Source organism: Neltuma alba, unplaced genomic scaffold (assembly GCF_004799145.2).
Source record: "Neltuma alba isolate B1F8T4 unplaced genomic scaffold, ASM479914v2 tig00012520_pilon, whole genome shotgun sequence".
In the NCBI taxonomy this organism is placed as follows: Eukaryota; Viridiplantae; Streptophyta; class Magnoliopsida; order Fabales; family Fabaceae; genus Neltuma; species Neltuma alba.
In genome coordinates, this window is record NW_021636987.1 from 241,494 (window position 1) to 265,494 (window position 24,001).

General features: G+C 38.2%; 5 protein-coding genes across 8 annotated transcripts; 2 read left to right on the forward strand and 3 right to left on the reverse strand.

The window, feature by feature from the left end:
* Positions 1-1,272: 1,272 nt before the first annotated feature.
* Positions 1,273-4,190, reverse strand: LOC114728122 (paramyosin). The gene is made up of 2 exons (XM_028914966.1): positions 2,136-4,190; positions 1,273-1,516 (listed from the first exon to the last, which is right to left on the reverse strand). Exon 1 carries the CDS (start codon positions 4,079-4,081, stop codon positions 2,183-2,185), a length of 1,899 nt encoding a protein of 632 aa, XP_028770799.1. The 5' UTR covers positions 4,082-4,190; the 3' UTR covers positions 1,273-1,516; positions 2,136-2,182.
* Positions 4,191-6,276: 2,086 nt separating this feature from the next.
* Positions 6,277-8,195, reverse strand: LOC114728096 (histidine-containing phosphotransfer protein 1-like). Its single transcript, XM_028914927.1, has 6 exons — positions 7,604-8,195; positions 7,289-7,419; positions 7,119-7,187; positions 6,769-6,840; positions 6,606-6,678; positions 6,277-6,529 (listed from the first exon to the last, which is right to left on the reverse strand). The coding sequence occupies exons 1-6, from the start codon at positions 7,664-7,666 to the stop codon at positions 6,485-6,487; spliced, it is 453 nt and encodes a 150-aa protein (XP_028770760.1). The 5' UTR covers positions 7,667-8,195; the 3' UTR covers positions 6,277-6,484.
* Positions 8,196-10,045: 1,850 nt separating this feature from the next.
* On the reverse strand, positions 10,046-15,678 carry LOC114728095 (autophagy-related protein 18h). Of its 3 annotated transcripts, none has more exons than XM_028914925.1 (9): positions 15,277-15,678; positions 13,905-14,348; positions 13,168-13,608; positions 12,667-12,912; positions 11,794-12,588; positions 11,509-11,687; positions 10,927-11,039; positions 10,416-10,847; positions 10,046-10,305 (listed from the first exon to the last, which is right to left on the reverse strand). In XM_028914925.1, exons 1-9 carry the CDS (start codon positions 15,439-15,441, stop codon positions 10,301-10,303), a joined length of 2,820 nt encoding a protein of 939 aa, XP_028770758.1. In that variant the 5' UTR covers positions 15,442-15,678; the 3' UTR covers positions 10,046-10,300. The 3 variants fall into 3 exon arrangements, with proteins under 3 accessions (XP_028770758.1, XP_028770757.1, XP_028770759.1); XM_028914924.1 differs by having other exon boundaries at positions 10,927-11,057; XM_028914926.1 differs by lacking the exons at positions 10,046-10,305; positions 10,416-10,847 and having other exon boundaries at positions 10,956-11,055.
* Positions 15,679-18,623: 2,945 nt separating this feature from the next.
* LOC114728081 (sugar transporter ERD6-like 5) lies at positions 18,624-22,595 on the forward strand. 2 transcript variants are annotated; one of them, XM_028914902.1, is made up of 18 exons: positions 18,624-18,883; positions 18,972-19,034; positions 19,212-19,301; positions 19,402-19,461; positions 19,628-19,693; positions 19,796-19,861; positions 19,971-20,046; positions 20,130-20,194; positions 20,355-20,447; positions 20,543-20,623; positions 20,701-20,785; positions 20,879-20,922; positions 21,007-21,069; positions 21,160-21,219; positions 21,301-21,354; positions 21,631-21,690; positions 21,798-21,912; positions 21,993-22,595. In XM_028914902.1, the coding sequence occupies exons 1-18, from the start codon at positions 18,671-18,673 to the stop codon at positions 22,130-22,132; spliced, it is 1,494 nt and encodes a 497-aa protein (XP_028770735.1). In that variant the 5' UTR covers positions 18,624-18,670; the 3' UTR covers positions 22,133-22,595. The 2 variants fall into 2 exon arrangements, with proteins under 2 accessions (XP_028770735.1, XP_028770736.1); XM_028914903.1 differs by having other exon boundaries at positions 18,790-18,876.
* Positions 22,596-22,825: 230 nt separating this feature from the next.
* On the forward strand, positions 22,826-23,398 carry LOC114728113 (protein DMP10-like). Its single transcript, XM_028914954.1, has one exon. The coding sequence runs from the start codon at positions 22,826-22,828 to the stop codon at positions 23,396-23,398; it is 573 nt and encodes a 190-aa protein (XP_028770787.1).
* Positions 23,399-24,001: the final 603 nt, after the last annotated feature.

Consider the following 24,001-nt stretch of genomic DNA (forward strand, 5'->3'; position numbering starts at 1 on the left):
TTCCTGTTAAAAGGAAGTATTCAAAAACTACTTTTATTTTTGTTGAAACATGTATGCATGTATTTATTACGCTATAGAAATAGTATAAATAGGAAGATGCTGCAATAAAAATAGATATACTTGGCACTCTCATATAGCAAATGCAGGGAAATTCTTCATTTTGCGCACATTTTAAATAATATAAAATATATAATATAACAATAATTGTTATTATATGTAACTATTTTTCCATTTATATACATTAGTGGAAATTTGAAAGGGAGGTTGGGAAATTTGATTTTGAAATGGAAATATTGTAAAGAAAAAGATACAGGTGGTCCAATGATAAAAATAAATTTTTAAGTTGACAAAAATAACCCATAATTGAAGCATAGATGTTTGAAATTTGAATTGTAAAAGTTGGCAAAAAAAAAAAAACCAAGAAGTAGAGAAATTTGAATGGTAAAAAGATGTATAGAAACCATAAATTTTGTTTTTGATCTGATCCCTTGTGCTGAGGTTGGACGTCTTATGAGTAAGCTTTCCAAATTCCAATAGTGGTTTTTTCCCAATAAATTTCAGTATATTATAATATATTATCTCCTACTTTTAATATAAGATCTCGTTTGATTTTTATTTTGATTCTAAATATAAAACCTCAATCCATGTCGTCTCATATTTATTCATTTTTTTTTAAGATAATTTTTCTAATAATAATATTTTTAGTCAATAAACTTGATTAGTAAGGATATTTTAAGAAAAATAACTCTTATTTATTATAAATAATCAATTTAACTTATTTTTTTAATCTATCAGATTAATCAACTGATTTTTATATTTAGAATTGGAAGTAGTATTAATTTAATATTTGATATAATCACTCGCAGATATTTTCACCATTTCTAGCGTTTTGGTTCTTAAATGGTAATCCAGCTCGGATTCCATGCTCATTAGCTTTATTTTGGCTCTTTTTCCTCTTCCTCTCTCTTTTTTTTCACTAATACTAAAAGAGATTACATGTATTAAAATTACCCTAAAGTCTTTTTTAATTGTATTTATTATCTTAAAATACTTTGTAGTTTATTTAATATTTTAAAATATTTTTCATGTCTAATATCCTAAAATATTCCGTGATATTACATTATTAAATATTTTAAAATACTATACATGCTTATTTCAGGATAATCACAAAATTCTTAAAGACACTAAAGGCATACAGAAAAATATTTCAGTATACTAGATTAATCACAATTATTTAAGATACTAAGCACACCTGAAAAAAATGATATATGAATTTTAACAATAATTCTTATACATATAATTAAAAAAAGCTAAAAAAGGCGTTGTGTGATGACTCTGGAGTCCCGAATGCGGATGCAAATCATAACGGCTCGTTTTGAAAGTCAGAAGCCCGTCTGCGGCGTTGCTGCATCCTGCATGTCCACTGTGCAGAATACAGATGCTCCCTTATCCGCACGGCCACACCCTCACAAGGACCCGACGACCTCACTCTTCCTTTTATTCTCATAATGTGATGCTTTGAGATAAAAAAAAAAACAAAAAACCGACTCTGGCATAACATTTTATAAAATTATTATTATAAATATAAATATATAAAATTAAACTGTTAAAATTTAACCTGCACAATTCATGATTAGATAATATGATACTAATTCAGATTATTGGGATATAAATACTACTATTAAACTTGACGTAATAAATCATTTTTCAAGAATGGTTATGCACTAACCAGCCTCCCCTGATCTTGAAGAATCTTAATTCATAGCTGCTCTGATCAAAGGGAAGTTAAAATGCAGAAACAAAGGATCCACAAAATATCTGGTTTATCATGATGTCCCAATCATCAGGAAATTAAATGCATACTCTTTGCTTTCTTTCGTTTTTATTAGCTCCCTTTTTTCTGGGTGAATTTTCTCGATGACTTTATCGACAAGGCGTGAACGTACTGGAATTTGCGGGGTTTGAAAGCGAGCAGAGGCAAATAAGAGGGCACAATCTAGTATTGTGAACAGAGAATAGCAAGTTGCTCATTTGATGATATTTCTCAGGTTGGAGTTTGACAAGATTATTTTCCTAGGGTTGGAAGATAAAAGATTAGCTCAACTACTTCATAAGCAAACAAGTGCACCATGAACCTGTTACCGGAGAGGCTTGTGTGAGAACCCAGAAAATTGAAGATGATTCAGCGTGCTCTCGCGGCGTATGCGGCTAGTGCCGCAGCGAAAATTGTAGTCACAGAAGAGATCAAAGCCCACAAGCCCTTCCTTTTCTGTGCCTCAGCTGCACAGTTTTCAAGCGATACAAGTTGTTGCTTCATGTCTTCCACAATCTTATTCTTGTTCTTGAACGCGTTCTTTATTGCATCCAGTTCTTCGGCATATGGCACAAGTTCTTCATCAAGCTTCTCAGTCAAAACCACTTCTTCTACATTCTCGTCATCTTTAGAATGGCACACGAGCGCAGCAGTTCTCCTCAACAGTGCCAGCGTCTGGCTTGAACATTCAATCTTAGCTCTTAAATCATCAGTGTTTCGTTGAGCATCCAAAAGGCTCTCCTGCAGTACATCCTTCTCCTTCGTTAAAGTGTTCACACGGCTTTCCATCATCTCATTCCTCTGAATCAGCTTTTCCCTCTCACTTCTCATCTCTCCTAACTCTGTTGCAGTATGTTCAATTTTGTTCTTCATTTCAGCAACCTCCAAAATCAAGTTCTTCACTTTATCTTTCTCCTCGTCAAATCCCTTCCTGATATTATCCCTCTCAGAAATGGCTTCGTCAGCAATCCTTCCATAGCGTTCAACTTCAGAAAGCAATTGTTTGTTCTTCTCTTCTAAGTCTCTGCATGACAGTTCCAACTTGTGAATGGCATCTTTCAGCTGATCCATTTCTCTGTTGAGCCCAGCAATTTCATTCTCCAGGCCAATTTTCGCCTGCTCAGTCTCGTTTTTCCTTCTAATTGCATCATCAATAATGTGCTGCTTCCTATCGACTTCTTTTTGAGCCATATCCAGATCCTTCTGTAAGCCATCTCTTCGCTCAGTTAACATCTTAATGCTCTGTTCATTCCCCATGATCTCCTTCCGCATGGCATCGATTTCCTTTTCCATATTCTTTACCTCTGCGAACGCCTGGCCAAGACTCTTTTCATATTCAGTAATGCTATTACGCATAATCGCCTCTTCCTCCCGACTATTATTCAGAGACTCGTTGAGTTTTTTCAGCTCTAACTCCAGGCCACTGATTTTCAGTTCTTGTGCATGTTTTTGCTCCTCGGTCTCGCACTTCGCCCTCATAATTACGCCAATCTCTCCCTTTAACTCATCAATCAACCTGGCAGACTCTGCCGACTTCCTCAGAGCAAAATCTCTTTCTTTCGTCAATTCTCTAATTGCTCTTTCTTTCTCATCTTTCTCCTCCGTCAACTTATCACCTTCCACCCTTAACTTCTCAAGATCGCTCCTGAGCCTGCTTTCTGCTTTCTCCGCTTCAATAACTCTCTCCTTCAATCGGTTTGCCTCGTCAACCATACCGTCAAAATCAACTTTCAAATCATCCCTCTCTCGGCTCAGCCTACTTAACTGGTCCCTCTCGCTTTCAAGACGAACCGTAAGCTTACACAGTTCTCCTTTCAACATAGCAATCTCGGCATCCCTCTCAGACTTAGCAGACTCTATCTCATTTCTCTGAGCAACAAGCTTATGGAAGCGAAAACCCATTTCCCTCACCTGGGTCTGCACATAAACAAGAACCACGGCTTTGTCCAAATGCAAGCTCGCATTACCGTCTGCCGCCTCAGAGAGCTGAAACTCCAGGTCTCTCTTCTCCATGGCAGAACGACTGAAGGCCGATTCCAGGGCCTCTTTGTCCTGAGTGAGGGAGTCAACTTGCTGGCGGCGTTCAGCAGTCTCCTTGACCAGAAGGGAGTTGAGGTTCTTGAGCTTCTCAAGCTGATCACTAGGATCATCCATGTTAGTAGATTGGTGGGAATGGGAGTGTGGGGTGTGATGGTGAGGATGAGGGGCATCGTGTTCATGTAAATTGTGGTCATGGGATTGAGGGTGGGACACCTTCTTTTTGGCCATACTTGGAGAAAGTGACGAATGGAATAGGAAGAGGATTAGGGTTTTTTTTAGGGTTTTACGGTGGATACGTGAGATGAGAGGCGGAGATAAGAAAGATAAAGAGGCAGAGGTTTGCGCAGCGGATGCCGAGGGGTTTTTGTCTCTCCGCTTTCTCAAAATTCAAATTTTGGGAATTTGAGTGGTTGGCCGCCTAGAAATCAATGGAATGATTATGGCCGTCACGTGTTTTCTGGAGTTCTGTTTTGGGCCTACGGCCCTACGGGGGTTCGGGTTAGATACATCCACAGCAACTACATCTATTGCAATGCAAATTTTTCTTTTTCTTTTTCTTTTTTCTGCAATGCAAATTTTTCAGTCTGGAGAAAATACCCACAAGCGGCCATTTGATGAAAAATTTTGTTTAGTTTTAATTTAAATATTTATACAATTTTATTAATTTGAAATTCATTACAAAATGTAAAACAATTGTTCAAGATCGAAATACAAAACCGTGTGTTTTTTTAAAAATGTTGTATAATTGAAATATTTTGCGTTTAAACTTCCCAGATGTTGTAAAAAAATCTCACACATTTACTCTTATTTCTATTTCTTTTTTTTTTTTCCTGCCAACGAGGCCAGCCTTTCATCTCTTAGAAATAAGATAGGAAAAAACACAAGGAAATAAAGGACGAGAATGAACTTTTCATGTGAGACTCCTACCCCTATACCTATTTTATGATGGGCTTGGATCAATTTGCTTCTGCAGTGGCGTACGCTTCTTAGCTTAAGCCCAGTCCAGCGAATGCGGGGCATCGATGTAATTTTGCTGCACTCATTAAAAAAACACAAGGCGCCTCGGGCATTGTAGCCTCCAGGCTCTTGTACGTAACGTAAATGCATGCCCCAACTTATAGTATTAATTATTGTTTTTAAAGATGAGCACCAAAACATTATAGTATGCTTGGTTGATTTAATTACTGGGAAAATGGAGAGTCAGGGCAGGAACAGAACTCCCTCACTCGATGTGATGTTCAGATGATGTGGAATCTGCTGCGCTGGAACCTCTTTCTTAGAGACATTTGCCCCCAAGCCTTATTAAATTAGATCACATCATGACTCCTCCGCATAAATATATTCTGGATATTTTCATTCACCCGGTTATTTAATCCAATTGCCTCCCCATTTTTTTAATCCTCAGAGATTCCTCATCGGCTGTCATCGTCATGACGTTGAGGCCCAACCATTTGTTTATGAATTATAATTGATGATATGCCCCTTACATACAATAAGCCAAACAGGGCATTCTGTGCGTCTGTATTGTAATGATCATTCAAAAGCTATGATGACTTCGGATTAGGTGAGGAAGCTGGCTTTGGAGGAATCTTTGACGGGTTTGCATAAATAAGATCGGCAAGCATTTTCGTACGACATGATGTTTATGTAAAAACAAAACAAGAGCGGTTCGGTTTGATCTCCCCCGTATGCAGTCTCTTACAAGCTCAGTGGGAAGGAGATAATAATGAGGCGTTGTCTGTCACAATTGTCAATACAGCGTGTACTTTGATTCTGTCAGCAAAATTAGCTGCGAGAGAGGGCAGAAGAGACAGCTCACCCCTCTAGAAGTTGACCTTAATAACCCTATTCATTGAACGTAGTCCACATGAAAATAAAAATACCATAAACAGCTAACAAGGATGTCGGATTCTCTCAGCGACTCGTCGGCAGAGAGTTTTTGCAGTAATACTATTTGTTATCCAAGTCATAAACTCACGTTCTGCATGTGTTCTCACTTCTCAGAAACCCATTCCCCAATACCACAAATTTAGTCAGTCCCATGCCACACGCTGTGAGGTGAATTATTATGCTCGACCAAGAAGGCAGTAATTTGCTTCACCAGTTTCCTGGGCGAGGAACAGTGATTTAGCGATAGTATTATCGGAAGAGAGATCTCCAAGGAAATGGTAGGTATAGAGTAACTATTATGGGCGCCGTACTGGGGACGACAATATATGTGCGCGTGACAGTACAATAGTACTAGTAACTTCAAAGAAGCATGGCAACTCTCGTGGATTTACTCAATAAGCGAAAGGAGCATTTCTGCTAAAGCACAACCACGTTTTATCATTATTATGGTCATCCTTTTGATTTCTTGCTGGGAGGTCCAGCTTTTAACTCAGTAGTAGTTTCTTCGTTTTGTTTTCTTTTTCGAAACCATGTGAAGGGGTTAATCATGAAGCTTCTGTTATTAAAAGTGGACCAATGAAGAATCCATTTAGAATGGACAACATCATAAACGAAGAGTGGAATCTCCGAAGAAAATATTACAGAAGTGGCTGCTCTTGTTTTTGCAGATTGGAGATGCCATCGTTTCATGCTCTCTGGTTATGAGTAGGGCTTTGCAGCAACAATCTCTGTCTCATCTCTCTACATTGGAACCGAACCCCCGGCAGCCAGAAGCTGTTGCTTCATCTGCATCCATCCCCATTAAGTAAAACTACAAGAATTAGATCAGTTATAAACAACTTTTCATGATATCAGCCCTTACCTTGAATAGAGTCTCAAGCTTGTTTTTCACCAACCAATACTCTTCTTTTACTTGTTGCAAGCTTTTAAGACACCTGAATAATGAACACCACCCCCTTTACTCTTTATGACCTTTCACACAAGACAGGGTTTCAATTTCAATATGGGATTGAGAAGAAGCTTACCCTTCAACATTCTGCTCCTCACAATATCCGCGGAAGGCAATGCAGACTTTCTGAACTCGCTGTGCTCCAATACTGCATACATTTCCCAATAGAATAATCATCAACTCACCAAAACAGTGGTCGTAGAAACAATGAAGCATTCGTAATCTCTTGGCCGGTATAAGTTGAAAGTGTTAACTAAACAGATTTTACATCTATTCCATTTTGCCTGCAGAGAAAAAGGCCCTTCAAGCACACACCCTACATTTGCAATCTTTCTACATGAACAAAAGGAGCGTATTACAAGGGCCTGACACACGTCTAGTTTGTAGGAAGAGCGTGCTATACTGAGTTTTCAGGGATGGTGTTACCTGGAGCTACTACCCTTCAACTGGTGAACATGGGCATCCACTCTTTTAAAGTCGATACTTGCCTGGCCTCTGACTCAGATTAATCAACCAATGAAGTTAACAAGACAATCATATAACACAGACTCAGACATAAAAACAAGGGATCGGTGTATCAGAGAATGTGCCCATACAGTTCTTTTGCCAGCTCATTAAGAAGTCTCTCTGCGTCTTCAAAAAAGAGAGTCACCACTTCAACCACAAAGTCTGGGTTGCTTTCATCTTGAAGTTGCTGGAGCTGAGTAAATTGATCATCTAGAAAACCCTTTTCAAACACAACAAAGACATCACTAAAACTAGCGCACTGAATCAGGCTCACACTCACGAAGAGGAAGGACAGGAGATAAAGACAAAAGTAGAACAGACGCAGTATCACAGGTAACATGAACCACCAGATTTTCCTTCCTGATTCAGCGCACTGCATAGTGACAAGATTTTAGCATACATACCTCCTGAAACAGAGAGGCGGTATAATCAACCAACTGGTTCCTCAAATGAGCCACAGCATCCATTGTTGGCCTCTGATGTTTTAACCACTAACTCACTGTTCACTATATTAGACACTCATTTCAGCTTTCTTCTGGGGCCCAAGAGATTATATAATGCAACTTCTGCTCTGAAGTGGCAGTGACTATTTACCGGACAGAAAAATTTGTCGAGGGTCGAAGTCTGCAGAAAGCTCTCGAATTAGTGGTGACTCTCCTCTTTTGTTTTATAGGCGAAAAATTTAATCTCTAGTTTAATAAAGGAGCCAGCACAGGATCCAAAACCTGATGCTACGTGCCATCAATATTTTCCATGTTTAATACTATTTTCTTTTTATTTTTTAAAATTCCAACCCCCATCCCAAGGTACTGTTACTTGTCTGTGAGAGCAATGGCTCTAAATTTCAAAGGCTTGACTTTTCTCTGCTCACGTATTCATCCCCGTTGAAATGGAGTCTTTTATTGGTCGAAAAGGGTGAAATTTATGGAAGCCAAAAAACAAAATCTGCATGTCAAACAGGCTGAAGCCGGCACAAGAACAGGAAATAAAACAAGATGCAGAGCCTGAAGAGGCAAGGAGGCTGATTGTTGAAATGGAATTTTAATTATTGAGACAAAGTTAAGCCACAGTCTTTGGCTAACAAATTGGAGACGTCAATTATGTCGTACGCCAGCTGATGTGATCAGCCTGCTTCCCACAAAGAGAAGGCCAGGCATCAGTATCAAGATAAACTTCAAAAGAGTGGACATGCTCAAAACGACATCAATTATTGTTACATCGGGCATCTTGAGATATTTTTGGTTGATTTTGTCCCTTCTAAAAGACAGTGAAAGGAAAGACAGAGAATAATTCAACACACCTGTCTCGAAATACCAATTTGGCATGATACAAGATTAGACGTGGAGTTATTCAAAAAGCAATGTTCTTTCTTTCCTTCCTTTTTTGTTAATACCCGTCCCTTCACTACTTCGCACGTACGCTCTCCGTCACTCAAACTCGCAAGATCTCATCCCCATATGCATAGAGTCACTCCTGCTCATTAACTAAAGTATATACTATGGATGATACCCTCATGTTTGCCCCTACTCTTCATCCCTCTCTGTGTTTTTGGCAGATTTTATGGAGACAGGAAAATGAATGAGAGTTGTCGGAGAGTACTTTCAAATCTGAGTGGAAGTGACGTTTCAAGAGAGAGGTTATTGGGGGAGGCGAGGGGCCTGGGTCGTATTGTCAAAACACAAGAGCTCAGAAAATATAGAGTGCAAGTGTTGCGCGCCAAGCACGAGCTGTCGCTTCCAGCATCAGAGGGGCGAGGGTCACTTAAATGTCTCGCAGCTATTGCACTCGTATGTCAGATGTCAAATATTTTATTCAGCAAGTTGCAATACAGCTATCACAAAAATGACACTTATAACTGCTCACTACTGGACCCAAAAAAGAAAGGCAGTTTATGTAACTTGCGCAGAGGGCAAATGTGGAAGAGGGATGCGTATGTGACGCAGGTGGGGTGGTGGAAGGGGAAGTATATGTGAAAGTAAATGATAAATGATTACAAGATTGGAGGGAGTTGAAAGGGGCTTTCATAACCTGTGTTGTGGGGTTAGGTGGGCTGCTTCCCACCACTCACAATGCAGCATGTGTTTCCTCGATGCAATTCCCCATTCCTCACGCACCCCTCCGCGCTCTTGCATTATTTTCAGTTGGCCACATCCTTTATTTTCAATTGAGAAAAAAAGCCGTAACGTTGCATGTAAGGGGAAAGATTGTGTTATTTGGTTCTTTCATTTATTATAATAAAAATAATAATTTTTTTTAAAAAAATGTATGTTAAATAGAAATAGTATTTTCTGTTTTAATGGAAAATTAGTACCTTTTTAATATTTTTCTTAATCAGTGTTTCATAAATAAATAGGACCAAAATATTTTTTTTCATTTTTATTTACCTTGTCGGAGCAGAGCATTTTTAATGCGTACGCAATTGAACAAGAAAGAAAAATATGAATCAAGAACTTATAAATCAGTTTTCTTTCTTTTGAGAAAATAAAACTTTTGGAATTTCATAATTATTAACATGGAACAAATTTTGCTAGAAATCATTTAACGTAACATCAGTACAAAAGAAAAAAGAAGCAGAGAAAGAGGACAGAGAGAAGGGAAAAAATTCGTGCTAGGGGACTTCAGAAGATTAGCCTTTACGAATATCAATCATTCTCCCTGCATGGATGGATGCTTTAGAGGGAGGAATATCATCTGATGGGTATTCACTATTCAGTATTTGACAGAGTAACACGCTCATGCTCGTTTTATCCAACATCTTTCCTCGCGCTGTCATTTTCCCTTGTGCTTCATATCGTGAAGAAATTATATATATATATATATATATATATATATATATTACAGACATATAAAGAACCGGCTCACACAAATCATTTATAATCATGAATTCCAATATACAACATTTACATGAAAATTAGAAGGACGTGAAAGAATAATTTGCCCAGCAAGGAATATTGTGAGCGAAGAACATTAAATTCCTCGAATCAATGGTCAGTAGCACTTAGCTTGTTGAAAATCAATCACCTGCACTTGTCAAACAAATTCTTTACACCAAACCATTTACAATAATTTTAAATGGGAGACAATCGTGAAGCAAGCAGTCCTCAACCTGCAACAACGAGCACATATATTTCATAAGAACACCAAAAAAAAAAAATAAAATAAAATCACAACGCTAAAACTCAATGAAATCGCCAAGCAAAACCTTCAAATTCATACCTTCCTCGGAGAAGTCAAATACACAACCAAGCATGTCATCATCACTGTTGTCCCCAGGCTTCAGCCTGCCACAATCAACATCATTAACAACTTCTGTTGTTTCGTCACATTCATCTGCTGCTTTACAATATCCCTCTTGAAAAAATTGCGGAAAGTCAGGCGAGTTATCTACTGGCTCCCCATCAACAACATTCGTGTTAAAATTATAACCATCTAAACTCGTATTCAAATCATCACTAGTTCGGGTACTCTCTGACAGTTTAGCTACTGCTTTTACACTATCAGCAAAATGCGAGGCACCAATTGAAACATCTTCCTCGAAAACCATTTCCTGCCTTAAAACAGGTGATGCCACCGTAGCATCCTCTCTGCTCTTGCAATCAGTCTCATTACTAGACAAGCCATTTGATGAAGCAAAACATGCTGACAAGCCTAAGATAATTGATGAGAAGAAAGAGTTATACATGTCACTTATATACGTAACATTATTATAGTAAGTTGCTCATCTTACCACCATCAGTCTTTTCAGACGAGCTGGGAACCATTGACTTTGAATGGTTAATTACAGCATCTTCTGAAAACTTCTCTTCAACCCCATGCGAATCGGATGAAGAACTTGAGAATCTACCCATAACAACACCTCTGACAAAAATTTAAAAACATCAGAAAAAAGGAATAACAGATAATAGAAGGAACCATAACTGCCAAATTACTAATACTTGTTTCTCTCATAAGGACATATAAATTCAAGCAGAAGGAACCACAGCTATCCAAATCGAACATCCCAAACACATGACAATTTTAAAGGTAAAACTATGCTCATCTATGAATTAAACCAGAAACAAAGCAAACCAGTCAGAAAGGTAAATTAAAAGAGGATCCTTAACTAAAAACCATGTATAAAGTCATACAAGAACAATGCTGCAAATACATTAAAAAATAATATATATGTATATATAAAAGATTCCTCAACTCTTGTGAGGTCCAAGTGTGAACAGGATCTATAGGATTTAAAAATCTAATTCTTTAACTGGAACCAGGCTCCATATCCAGAACCAGAAAAAACAATCAAAAGAGGATAAGTGATCATTACCTGTCACCCCAAGTGGAATGAATTCCATGAAAATGATTAAAGACAGGCAACAAATCCTTTTGTCTTATTTCAACCTCAATAACAGGAATCTTCTCAATTTCAATCTCTCCGTTTGTTTGATGTCCATCACATAAATTCTGCTCCTTCACCTCCAAAGGACTAATCACATAGAAAGACACCTGAAAATCGAAGAGGAGAAAAAGAGGGGAAGGGGGAGTTCATTGAATAAACATATGCATGAAAGGCAACGGCAGAAATATTTATAATTGAAACCACAATGGATACCTCAGACTTCTGCCAGATTGGTATCCTTCCAGAGTTCATCTGCACCTCCGCATTTGAGAAAAGGCATTTCTCATTGCATTTTATAATATTATTGCTGGCAACATCATCATATTCATAACCTGAATTCTCCAAGCTCATTTCCGCAGCTTCTTGTCCACTGAGACTTTTTCCTGATATGTATTCTTCTCTTTCTGGCCAATCATTTCTCCTACAGACATCCCACCATTGAATCGGTTCAACTTTCACCCGCAGATCCTCTTCTTGTATCTGTGTTGAAGGAGCCGGGGCTGTACCTGGGGCAGTTTCACTTGTCTCCGCTGCCATTGAAGGAAGTAGTTTATACTGAACCAAATGACCAGAAGGAGAATAAACTAACAAGTATTCCAGAGCCTGAGCCTTCAAGTGTGCATTCTGTGTATCATAGGGCATGGAACTATGAAAGATGGCCGAAACAGCACCGGATGGAACTGAGACTTTCCCTGCCGCAGAAGATGCAGCATTACTAACATTATTAAGCCATCCAGCATTACTATTTTTTATTCTGCTAACCACAGAGAGAGTGACGGGAGGTGGGGGTGCAAGGGAAAACTGTTGCTGGTTTGCTGTGAAATGAGGAGTGAACCACCACGGCAGAGAAAAAATTGGCAAAAGAGTTGGTCGCTCCATGTCCGGGTTCTGTATCTGAAGAACTGTCTCACCACCAAATGGGGCTAGGACAAAGATATGACAAGTACCCTTGGAAGAAATAATTGCAACCCACTGACTGTAATGACTAAAACATATATCTTGTATGACCTGTATACACAAGTAGGAATCCTTCATCAGTAGACAAAACAAAAATGTCTCAGAGAAATAGAGAGAATAGGAGCATACTGCTGATGTCATGCCACGGTGTAGCTTGTATAGATGTGCATGAGAACAACTCCACTCACTGCTTTGGGAACCTGATCCGTTCTTTGAGCCAGATGGCATAATTCGAAATATATTAAGGTTGTTGCCATGAATTGATGCAGTAACTAGAAGTGTCCCACTAGGGTCAAAGGACAAAGCAGAGATGGGACTAGTATGGGCTCTAAATTGCGCTGCAACAGCTCTAGAAACAAAGTCCTTGATAACAACCTGTAATAAAGTCATTAATAAAAGTCAGTTGGCATATATATTAATGACTTTCAGTTGACATAAAACACCAACCCTAAAAGGAAGGGGGCAGGGAAAAGGAAAAGAGACATCAATAAGCTGAACCAATAGATGATCTCATCCAAATTCTAATGCTGATTCCAATATACTTCTAAATAAATCTAGTCAGCAGTTATCACAGTGCAGATGAAAATGAGACTATAAATCATCAAGCAGTCAAAATGCCAAAAGGCTCACCACGCCGGCTGTATCTGCTTCTGTAGAATGTGGTGAATACCGACTGACTTTCCAGTTTGAATTTGATGGCACAGGAGAATTAGATCCATCTGGCATAAGATCCTGATAGTATTTAGACAGCGTCTTGTACCCCATGTCACCGAGGTTTATCAGGCCAGCGGCCAGATGCTTACTAGATTCCATTGCATATCGAGCTACCAGGTTTCCATTGCCGGGTGATGTTGATGGGCTGACAGCTGGAGGTGTAAGACTCTGAGGACTTAGACGACCAGTATTTGATGGCAATGGGTTGTTAGAAGCATAAGCTAACCAACGGGGCCCTACAGCCATCGGACCATAGCCAATATTAACCCCACCCATTCCTTGGACTCCCAACTGAGGTACAGGATAAGTGAGGACGCTGAATTTATTCTCGAGAGTAAGAGCATCAAAACAGTATATCTGCCAAGATGATAACAATGGGGGAAAAAATTAGCCACATCTCAGTGGTCGCCAGAAAACCACATCATGTCATATTTCATTTGAGTTCATATCCAATATTTTAAGTATTTCATTAAAGTAAACTGAGAAACTACCAGTGCCACTGTGCAATCTAAAATTTGAAAAATGCTGAAGGATATTGATGAATCTGATCAGTACTTACAAAAAGCTATCATATTTCCTGCCCAGGTAACACAACTATTTCCGAGCAGAAGTGGTAGAGTAATTTAAAATAGGCAATTAAATCAGAACCTTACTTGTGCAGCGAGACCCACAGCCACTATTTGTGGACTGCATCTAACCATATACACAGTTGATCGAAATCTCAGGGCATGAACATAGCTATGGAACCTAAGTGAGTAAAATCGAACAGCAGTAGCTGAGCTGACAACGTTTTCAGCTTGAGGTTCAGTATATCCATCTCTTCCGTTTTGCATTGTACCCGGGATCTTTGATTTATCACATGCAACGACCAAGAGTAATGGATGTGATGCACTGAATCCTTTACACCCCTCAGACTTTTTAGGGATAGGCTGCATCTGTAAAAATGAAACTGGATCATCCCGTTTAGAGACTAGTTCACAGACATTCGAGGCATCATCCACATCAAGAACTTGAAAGCCATTGGAGTATCCCAGTAAGAGGACATGTTTGAAAGAAAATGGGCCAAGTTCTAGCCTGTCGAAGCAAGCCCAAAGTACCTGCTTCACAATACACATGGAGTCATTTGCAAGAAGATATAAACCCTGGTGACATCCAAGACGATCTCATATTCATGTTTTATTTTATTTCCATAGTTATTTATACATGCATGCCATGCTTATGTAGTTTCTAGAATAAAGGACTTTGTTTTTTAGCCAAAGATAGTCTGCTTTCTAGGACGTTGAAGAGCACATGACTTTAAATGTCATTCTGAATAGATAAAAGTGAAAAGGCAACACTAAATTTAATGACCATACGACAGGTTTCCTTCACAATATCCAAATATGCCATACGGCTTTCTAAGAAAGAAACTTCAAAGAATTATAAAAGTACTGATCAAAACATGTCCGTACAATTTGAGGCACATTAGTACTGCTTAGTTTGCAGCCAGCAGCCAGCACCAACAAAGCCTCTTAAAAGCGGCATGCATGTACTCACCTGCTCGACATGACCGTATCCATAATCATACAATTCCGTCATCGACCAAAACAACACATTTATTCTGGCTTGAAATGATTTTATCATTCAGAAAAATAATTTCAATCAGAACATTCCAATACCTCTGGCCGTAACCAAAATAAGAAAAACAAAAATGGAATTGGAATGCATGCGTCGAAAGAAGCCCTAGAATTTATATCGTGTATCGAAAGATTTTCAGTATAAAAAGATAAAGTCATTAGTTAAACTTTTGAGGCAAAACAAATGAAATAATAGTTGTGAACGCATTTTCTTGGACGTAGTTCAGTATCTAAGCAATCTGAACAACATTTCCAGCAAAGCCATTTATTGTCCTCACAGATTAAGTTTTTCACCGTCCAGTTAACGAGGCAGCCAGGCATTACATAATATGCGAGGAATGCAATTTCTCCACCAATATAGGGCATACGGACTAAAATCAAAAGGTCAAAGCGTTTCCGTCAAAAGAACCTGGTCTTTACGGTCATGCCCATCGGCAGCGATGGAGGCGGCGACGGAGGCGCTGGCAGAAAGGACTCCGGAGGAGGCAGTCTTAATGCAAGAAGATATGAACTTAAAAGAAGAGGGGATAAACCCATTGCTCTTGCTATTATTTTCTTTGGCGTGATGCTTCATAGTCAATGAAGGGCTCTAAGACAGGCCACCGGTGATTCACCGGGAATTCTGTCACCGCCGACGAGAGTCGCGGACCGCTGTCGATCGGATATAGCATAAGAGTTTTAGAAGTCGGAAATCGCTAGGAACACCTTCGGAGAACCACGGAGTCGGGCTTCAATTGGTGGTGGTTGAGCAATTTTGACCTTCAACACGGTTCCTTTCTCTTCTGTCTCTCCCTTCGTTTTGGACTTTGGAGTTTGGACTCGCCAGGCTCTGCTTGTTGCTAATCGCAAAGCCGGTCATTGTCTGAAATGCCCTTCACAACACATTAAATTTTCGATAATGCCAGGCATGTCCTTCCGGTGATTGAATAATGGGGGGTGAGTTCGACATTGCACGGCGCGGGCATAAATGGGCACGTGGGAGTCAGATGGGATTATTGAATAACTTAGGGCGCCAAGTGAAGTTGCGAGAAAGTCTAGGGGCAGAATTCGCATCCGGAAAGAAGCTGGAGGAATTTTAAAAACCTGAGCAGGGTATATTGATTACGCCACGACAAGCGATGAGAATATCTCAATCTAGATGCAGATGCGCACCCAAAGGAAAATCAGCATTTTAAGCGATTTGTATTAGATCCGTCTATAAACCATCTTTGTTTTTTTTCTTCAACTGACATGTATGTTACCTATGTCACTGGTAAGCTTTCCCTAATTTTTATTTGTTTATGTAAAAGGATCGCTGGTATTATTATCACTGCTGCTATTTTTTTGACGCTGAAATAATCTCTATCTTCCCGTGTGAATTTCTAATCATATGGAACTTCCCCCCAATACAGCATGGTAGCAGCGTGCGCTTACCCAAATAGGCAAGCACGTAATTGTCAAATCTCTGATCAAGTCATCGAACCGTTAAGCAATAATTATCCAGTTTTTTTTGTTAGTACAAAATTTGGTTTAGTAAATTTTTCTTCATTTTAGTTTTGATCTGTTAAATTTCAAATTATAAGTTTTGACCCGTCAAGTTTTGTTTTATTTATAAAATTGATTTTTATAATCCAATAAAAAAAATTAGATCATTTTACTCTTTGAGGGACTAAAACTGAAATAAAACAAATTTAAAGGACAAAAAATTATATCAATCATTTTTTAATAAAAAAAGCGTTACTGCTTTAAATATAAAATGTATCCTTTTCCTCGTAAGCCTTGTTCTATTATTTTTGCTATTTTACTATTTGATTAATGATATCTTTGTCATTTAAGCAAGGTATTAGTCTCTCTTTTTTTTTGTGTGTGTGGGTGAACTAGTCGTTACAGGTGTTATAAATTGTTTCTTTTTTAATCAAGTTATTTATGAGAAAAGGACGTTTTTAATGGTTGAGGAGGCCTAAGATCTTAAAATGTGGAATAAAAAGTATTAAACACTCTACCATTGGATGACAAGAGACGCACGCAAGCTCCTGCTAAATAACAAAGCAGAGCCTTTCAGACAATGAAAAGCGATGAATGGAGTTTGAAAATCACGTGTAGGAAAAATGAATACCAGCGACAAAAATCATGTGACAATAATGACAACCGTTGGTGAAAGATAAAATAGCATTATCAGTTAAAAGTAAATTGTTGCGACTTATATGAGAACGTCATAAAAATAAAGCAATGAATGTGTTTGAAGAAGAAAAAAGTAAATCTTAAATCATTTTTTGCCTGGCCCTTTTGTTTTCTAAAGCCCATTGTCACATGATATTATCTCTGATTCTAATTATAAGAATTAATTGACTAATTTAAGGACATTAAGAAAAAAAGTTAAGTTAGTTATTTGTAATAAATAGATGTTGTCTTTCCTAAAATATCTTTACTAACCAAATGTATAGATAAAAACTACCATTGTTAGAAGGGTTATTTTAGGAAGAAGTATAAATATGAGAGACAAAATGGATTGGAGTCTTATATTTAGGACCAAAATAAAAGTCAAATAAGATCTTATACTAAGGACCGGAGGTAGTAAATTGTTAAAGATATAATTTTATTATTGTTCAAGGACATGATTTTTTAAAGGAAAAATGACCAAAAAAACTCAAAATTATTAAATACTACCTCTGGTCCTTAATATAAGACTCTGTTTAACTTTTATTTTGGTCCTAAATATAAGACCCCAATCCACTTTGTTTCTCATATTTATATATATTTTTTTTAAAGTAGTCCTTCTAACAATGATAGTTCTAGTTAATACACTTAATTATATTTTTAGGAAAGACAACACTTATTTAAACAAATAACTAATTTAACTTACTTCTTTAATCTCTTCAAATTAGTCAATTGACCCTTATAATTAGGATTGAAGGAGTACTCTTAAATAAGGAATGTCAACAAAAATTTACTGTCATTTGTAAATTTAGTATTATCAATAACAAATAAAGTATTGTTAACAAATCTCATTTGGGATTTAATAATTTCCAACTTCTTTTTTTGTCATTTTTCTTTTTTTTTAAAAAAAAAATTTAACTATGACATTTTCTCAAAGTATCAAAGGAATCATAAATTTTTTGCTGATAATATGTAAACAAATTCTTTTTATGAATATCAGCTCCCAAAATTCAAATCACGTAGTCTAATCGTGACTTACATAAATCATCTTATCTTATTTTTGTTCTCCATCCATGAATCTATATTAAGCGCACAGACATTGACAAATGAATCTAAGCATATTATTTGCTTTTGCAAAATATTCATCATGATGTTAGCATACATGCGACGTGATTCATGAATTAATATTAAACAATCGGTTACCTATAAACAGATATTACATCAAGTCTTGCGAATATACATGATTTAAAATGGATGGAGAGTATTCTCCAGCATTTCTCTGAGTTAAGATTATCCTCTGCTTTTATCAAGTTGCTTATATCCCCATCGATAAGTTTTATGGAAATTTTTTTATCATTGGTATCAAAATATTATTTTTTTTCCATCTTTCATTTCACGAATTACTTTTAAGTTGTTTCATGCATGCACCCATGATGTGAAGTTGTTCAACCAATGAACTTAAAGCTGCAAGTTATACACCAGCCTCAGCGCCACGACAAACTTGATCAATCTTATCTTACAAACTGCCCTGTTTTGCAGTCATTGGTCATCGTCTTGTCCATCACAATCGTTTCGCCTTGTACAGGTCAAAAAAAATCTTAATCCTGTACCTTAATCCCACATACCTGACTCGCCTAGCTAGCTGGACTTCGTCTAAAGACACCCTCATGGACAGGAGTAGCACAGAGGCAACCGAATTTTCAAGTCCTCTTCTCTTCAAAGGCATAAAAGAATCCCACCGAAACTCAGATTGGGGAAACATCTGCGATGATACCACTGGCCACTATGAAATTAAGCATCGTGAAGCTTCTCCGGCAACACCAATTCTTATACTTAGCACCATCGTTGCTCTCTCTGGATCTTATATTTTTGGGTCTGCTGTAAATTTCTGCCACCTGCCTTCCCATTACCAAGTTTGGCTCAAGAGCTTGGTTTCAACACTGACTTGACAATGATTGATTTTTACAGGTTGGTTATTCATCACCTGCTCAGTCTGGAATTATGTACGACATCAATCTTAGTGTGTCACAGGTTTGAGCCTTTGAATTAAAACTCTGCTTCGGCTTTAGGCCATTTGTATTAAGTATTGCATATTACAACAGAACATCAGGAACTACTGTATGTGCAGTTATTTTCAGTATGCTTTATTTCTCGTTTGCTCGCCTTTGCGATGCAAAACCGTACTCTTGCTCAATTCTCATGGTGCAGTATTCAGTATTTGGTTCGATATTGACGATTGGAGCAATGATTGGTGCCATGCTGAGTGGTAGGGTGGCAGATTATGCGGGTCGTCGAGGAGTAAGTTTCTCCCATTTATCTCTATTCCTTTACTGAAGTCGGGAGGTCAGGCTTGACCCCTCTTTTAATTGTGATCGTCTGGTTGTTTCTGCAAGATCAGGCCATGTGCTTCTCACAGATATTTTGCATCTTGGGATGGCTTGCCATAGCAATCACAAAGGTCTACTGTAATCTTTTCCCATTTTTTTATGCCTGTATTTCTCTATATATGTCGCTTTGTTACTTCTTAGCTACTCAAACTCACCACAGAGGAGTCATAGAGGAATTAATAACAAATCTAGCTCGCTATCGATTGTTTACGTTGAATGCTCGGTGCGTGTTTAAAGGTTGCTTGGTGGCTTTACATTGGAAGACTGTTGGTAGGATGTGGGATTGGTCTTCTATCTTATGTGGTAACTCTTGTGTGTGATTTCTATAATTACAATTTATATGATACTTATTGGCTTGTTTTCTCACAAAATAGAAACTAAAAGCTAGTTCATTTTCCATCAAAGGTGCCAGTTTATATAGCAGAAATAACCCCCAAGAATCTTCGAGGGGGATTTACAACAATTCATCAGGTAAATCAACGACGTATCCCCTCCAAAGATTATCCTATAACTCTTATTCTAAGTTAACAATTTGTTACATGTTCCGTGTCCCCGTTTGACATTAATATACTTGTGACAGTTGTTGATCTGCTGTGGAGTATCTCTGACTTATCTAATGGGAGCATTTTTGAATTGGCGGGTTTTGGCATTACTTGGTAATGTTCTTTTGCTACTGTTCATCTCACTAAATGAAAGAACATACTCTTTGTTAGGCTCCGCTGATTGGTGTTCATTTCAGGAATTGTTCCATGTGTTGTACAGCTGGTTGGCCTACTCTTCATTCGTGAGTCTCCTAGGTGGCTCGTGAGTTCCTCATCTTTTGCTATGCTGGTCTACTTTTAGCTTGTGTATAGAAGATACAATGGAATGAAATTCTTTATAATCTTTCCAAATGATGGATTGAGCTGAGATTAGTCTATAGACAAACATCTCCAATAAGTGGTGTGGCTGTAAACTTGTTCAGGCAAAGGGTGGTCGCATGGAAGAGAGTAAATCTACCTTACAACACCTCAGGGGAGAGAATGCGGATGTTTCTGACGAAGCCAACGAAATTAGAGTATGCATTTCAATATATTAGGAAGCAAAAGAGAAGGGTGTGAATGCCATAATTTATAATGGAATATTAAATAGTTCCCACTTATTCTTCTGTAGGACTATACAGAAAACCTTCAGAAGGAATCAGAAGCTGGCATGGCTGACTTATTTCAGAGGCAGTATCTTAAAGCACTTACTGTAAGCTTCACAAGTCAGCCTCATTCGTGTAACTTTACGAATTGCATAGTTTTATGACCAATTAATTCCTCGATTAGGTTGGACTCGGATTGATGATACTACAACAATTTGGAGGGGTTAATGGCATTGCGTTTTATGCGAGTTCTATATTTATCTCTGCTGGTATGTGGGAAGTATTTGATGCTTCTTTTACATATCAGGCGCGCGCGCGCCCGCACACAAATATTAGCAAGCAAAAATTTTGATATTTGACAGGTTTCTCAGATAGTGTGGGAACAATAGCCATGGTTGCTGTTCAGGTTCTTGAATCTCTTAACCGAGTTTTGCCTTTTGTTTTGTGCAAAATAGTGATTAAGTTGACTTATATAGATGTACCCTTCTAGATCCCAATGACAGCTTTGGGCGTACTTCTGATGGACAAATCTGGACGGCGACCACTTCTACTGGTGAGGAGACTGAGCTTGGTCTTAATTTTTTTGTGGCGCTCGATCAAATGAAGTTGTGAAGCTACAATATTAATTACCTTCGCCGTACAGGTTTCTGCTGGGGGTACATGTTTAGGATGCTTTCTTGCAGCCCTATCATTCTTATTGCAGGTTCATTCATCAACAAAATCTGCCTTGTTTTCTTCACATCTATTTATCTCTAATATATATAGACAAATTTGTTGAATACAGGACCTTCAGAAATGGACGGAGGTTTCTCCCATTTTGGCTCTCGTTGGTGTGCTGGTACTGATAAGTAGCCTAATGATAGTTTTTCTTTTCCTGTTCATATGATGAGAGTAAAACGTAATTCATTCAATACAAACTAGTGGACAGTAGCTAATGAAGTGATTTGCTTTCGTGAGAAAAGGTTCAAGATTAAAACCATCGGGCTTAAGTTAAAAGCCTTATGATAAGGAATCATTCTACATGTTGGAAATTTATCATGGGGTTTTCAGTCCAAGTTATCTAGAAAGATAAAGGCGATCCACGCAGTTTATGAATAATGTGAGAAATGGGCAGGTATATACAGGATCTTTCTCGTTAGGCATGGGAGGAATTCCATGGGTTATCATGTCCGAGGTATATTGCTTCGTCTCTGTTACCATGCTTAAATTCCTATTATTATATTTTAATAAATCCCCGAAGTTGGCTGAATCATATTTTGATTGATCTGTGGGAGTTTTCAGATATTTCCCATTAATGTGAAGGGGTCTGCAGGAAGCCTTGTGACCTTAATTAACTGGTTAGGTTCTTGGATAGTATCATATGCCTTTAACTTCTTCATGGGTTGGAACTCAACAGGTATAATCAGATCCTTGGCTTAATATTCTTGTATGTAGTGAAAGGAGACTCACGTTATGTGTACATATGGCCATGGGCAGGAACTTTCTTCATATTTTCTTCCATATGTGGCCTCACTGTTGTGTTCGTGGCGAAACTCGTACCAGAGACTAAGGGGAGAACGCTTGAAGAAATTCAATCATCCATGAACCATACGCCTACACATATAACACAGACATGAGTTTAGCTTGTCTCTCTTCAACTTGACAGCCAGCCTGCAGATGAAACAAATATTATGGCGGCGATTAATGTCAAACTCAACGACTGGCTTTTAGTACTGAATAAATTTTACTCATCACATAAGACAAACTTAACGTGGAAGCTAATTATGGCTGTTTAGAGCCCATATATATAAAAGACATTAAAAGAAGTCCAAAAATAAGAAATCTAAATGACATATGGGAAGATATAGAATTTGGTCAAAAAATCTGGAGAATGGGAATGGGGGAAGCAAACAAGCAGGGAAACGCAAGTTCGTTGGAAGGAGGTAGGAAGGGGTTAAGTGTTTATTTTTGGGTGCAAGTCAAGCGCACCTTATTTGGAAGACACATAAATCTAGCTAACGGATTCCCGTACGTGTATGTGTTGTTGAGCGTTATCCTCCGAAACCTACAAGAAATTAAATAGCATGTCATGATTACGTTGCTTAAGCCTGTTGTATAATCAGGCGGCCCTTTCATTCCATTATTCCATTCCACCTCCCCCAGACGGCAGTGTTTCCACGATTATTATATTAATCAACCACGTCATCAAGTAACCTCTCCATCTCTCTCTCTCTCTCTCTACATATATGTATATGCACAACAAGACCAACCCCACAAATTAGATCCTAACATAATCAAACACCGATTAATTATTACTATATAGCCTCAAAATGTCTCAATCATCTCTGATCCAAGACCCTGATTCAAACCATCCAGTCCATAAGACACTGGCGAGTGCGGCCAATTTGGCAAATCTTCTGCCCACCAGCACCGTCCTTGCTTTCAATGCCCTCATTCCTTCTTTCTCCAACAATGGCGTCTGCCGTCTCTCCAACCACATTCTTACTCTGTCCGCCATACTGGTCTGTGCCCTGCTCTGCTTCTTCTCCTCCTTCACCGATAGCTTCGTGGCCAGAGATGGTAGGCTCTACTACGGCATTGCCACGTTCAAAGGTCTCTACATCTTCAACCATAGCCAGTTTGAGGAAGTGACAGAATCGGACAAGTACAAGATCTCGAGCATAGACTTCGTGCATGCGTTCTTATCATTGGTGGTGTTTCTGATATTCGCCATCACAAACACCAATGTTCAGAGCTGTCTGATGCCTCACGTGGGCCCTAATGAAAGCGCCTTCATCACCAACTTGCCGTTAGCAGCTGGGGTTTTATCCACCTTTCTCTTCACCATCTTTCCAACAACCAGAAGAGGCATGGGATCCTCTGACATGCACGTCGCTGACTAGGAACCATGTGTACATGCACGTTTAGTCACTTACATTTAACATCTCTTTATGTTTTAAAACCCACGTCTACATCTACACATAGTATACAATGCTATAGAAAGCTGCACAGTTGTAAATTCTATTTGGCAGCCTTTAAATCAATGTAAAACGTGTGCTATTGCCGACTTAATTAACTGAAATATCTATTGCTAGTTTAGTTTATTCGTGTTATCAAGAGTTTGCTTTTTCGAAAATTACATATCATCATAACGTTGGAGTTTTAAAGAGCGAAAAAACTTGAGTTAAAAAACTATGTATACGATAAGTTTACCTTTCCCATGCTTTATGAACTTAATAGAAGAATTTACAGTAACATTGATAATGACTTCTTTTTTTTTGGGGGGGGGGGGAGCCATTCGGCAATCACTGTTATTATTCGGCAGTCTGATGAGGTTTAAAAACTTAAATGGTGTGCCGGCCAAAAAAATAAAAAAAAATCCTTAGATGGTGTCAAGTTGACTCAGCTTGACTTCACGCTGAACAATGTTTTTTTGGAATAATCAATAATGTCGATGGTTTTATTTTTTTAGAATATCCCTAGGAGGCCCATCCGGTTTAATGGGT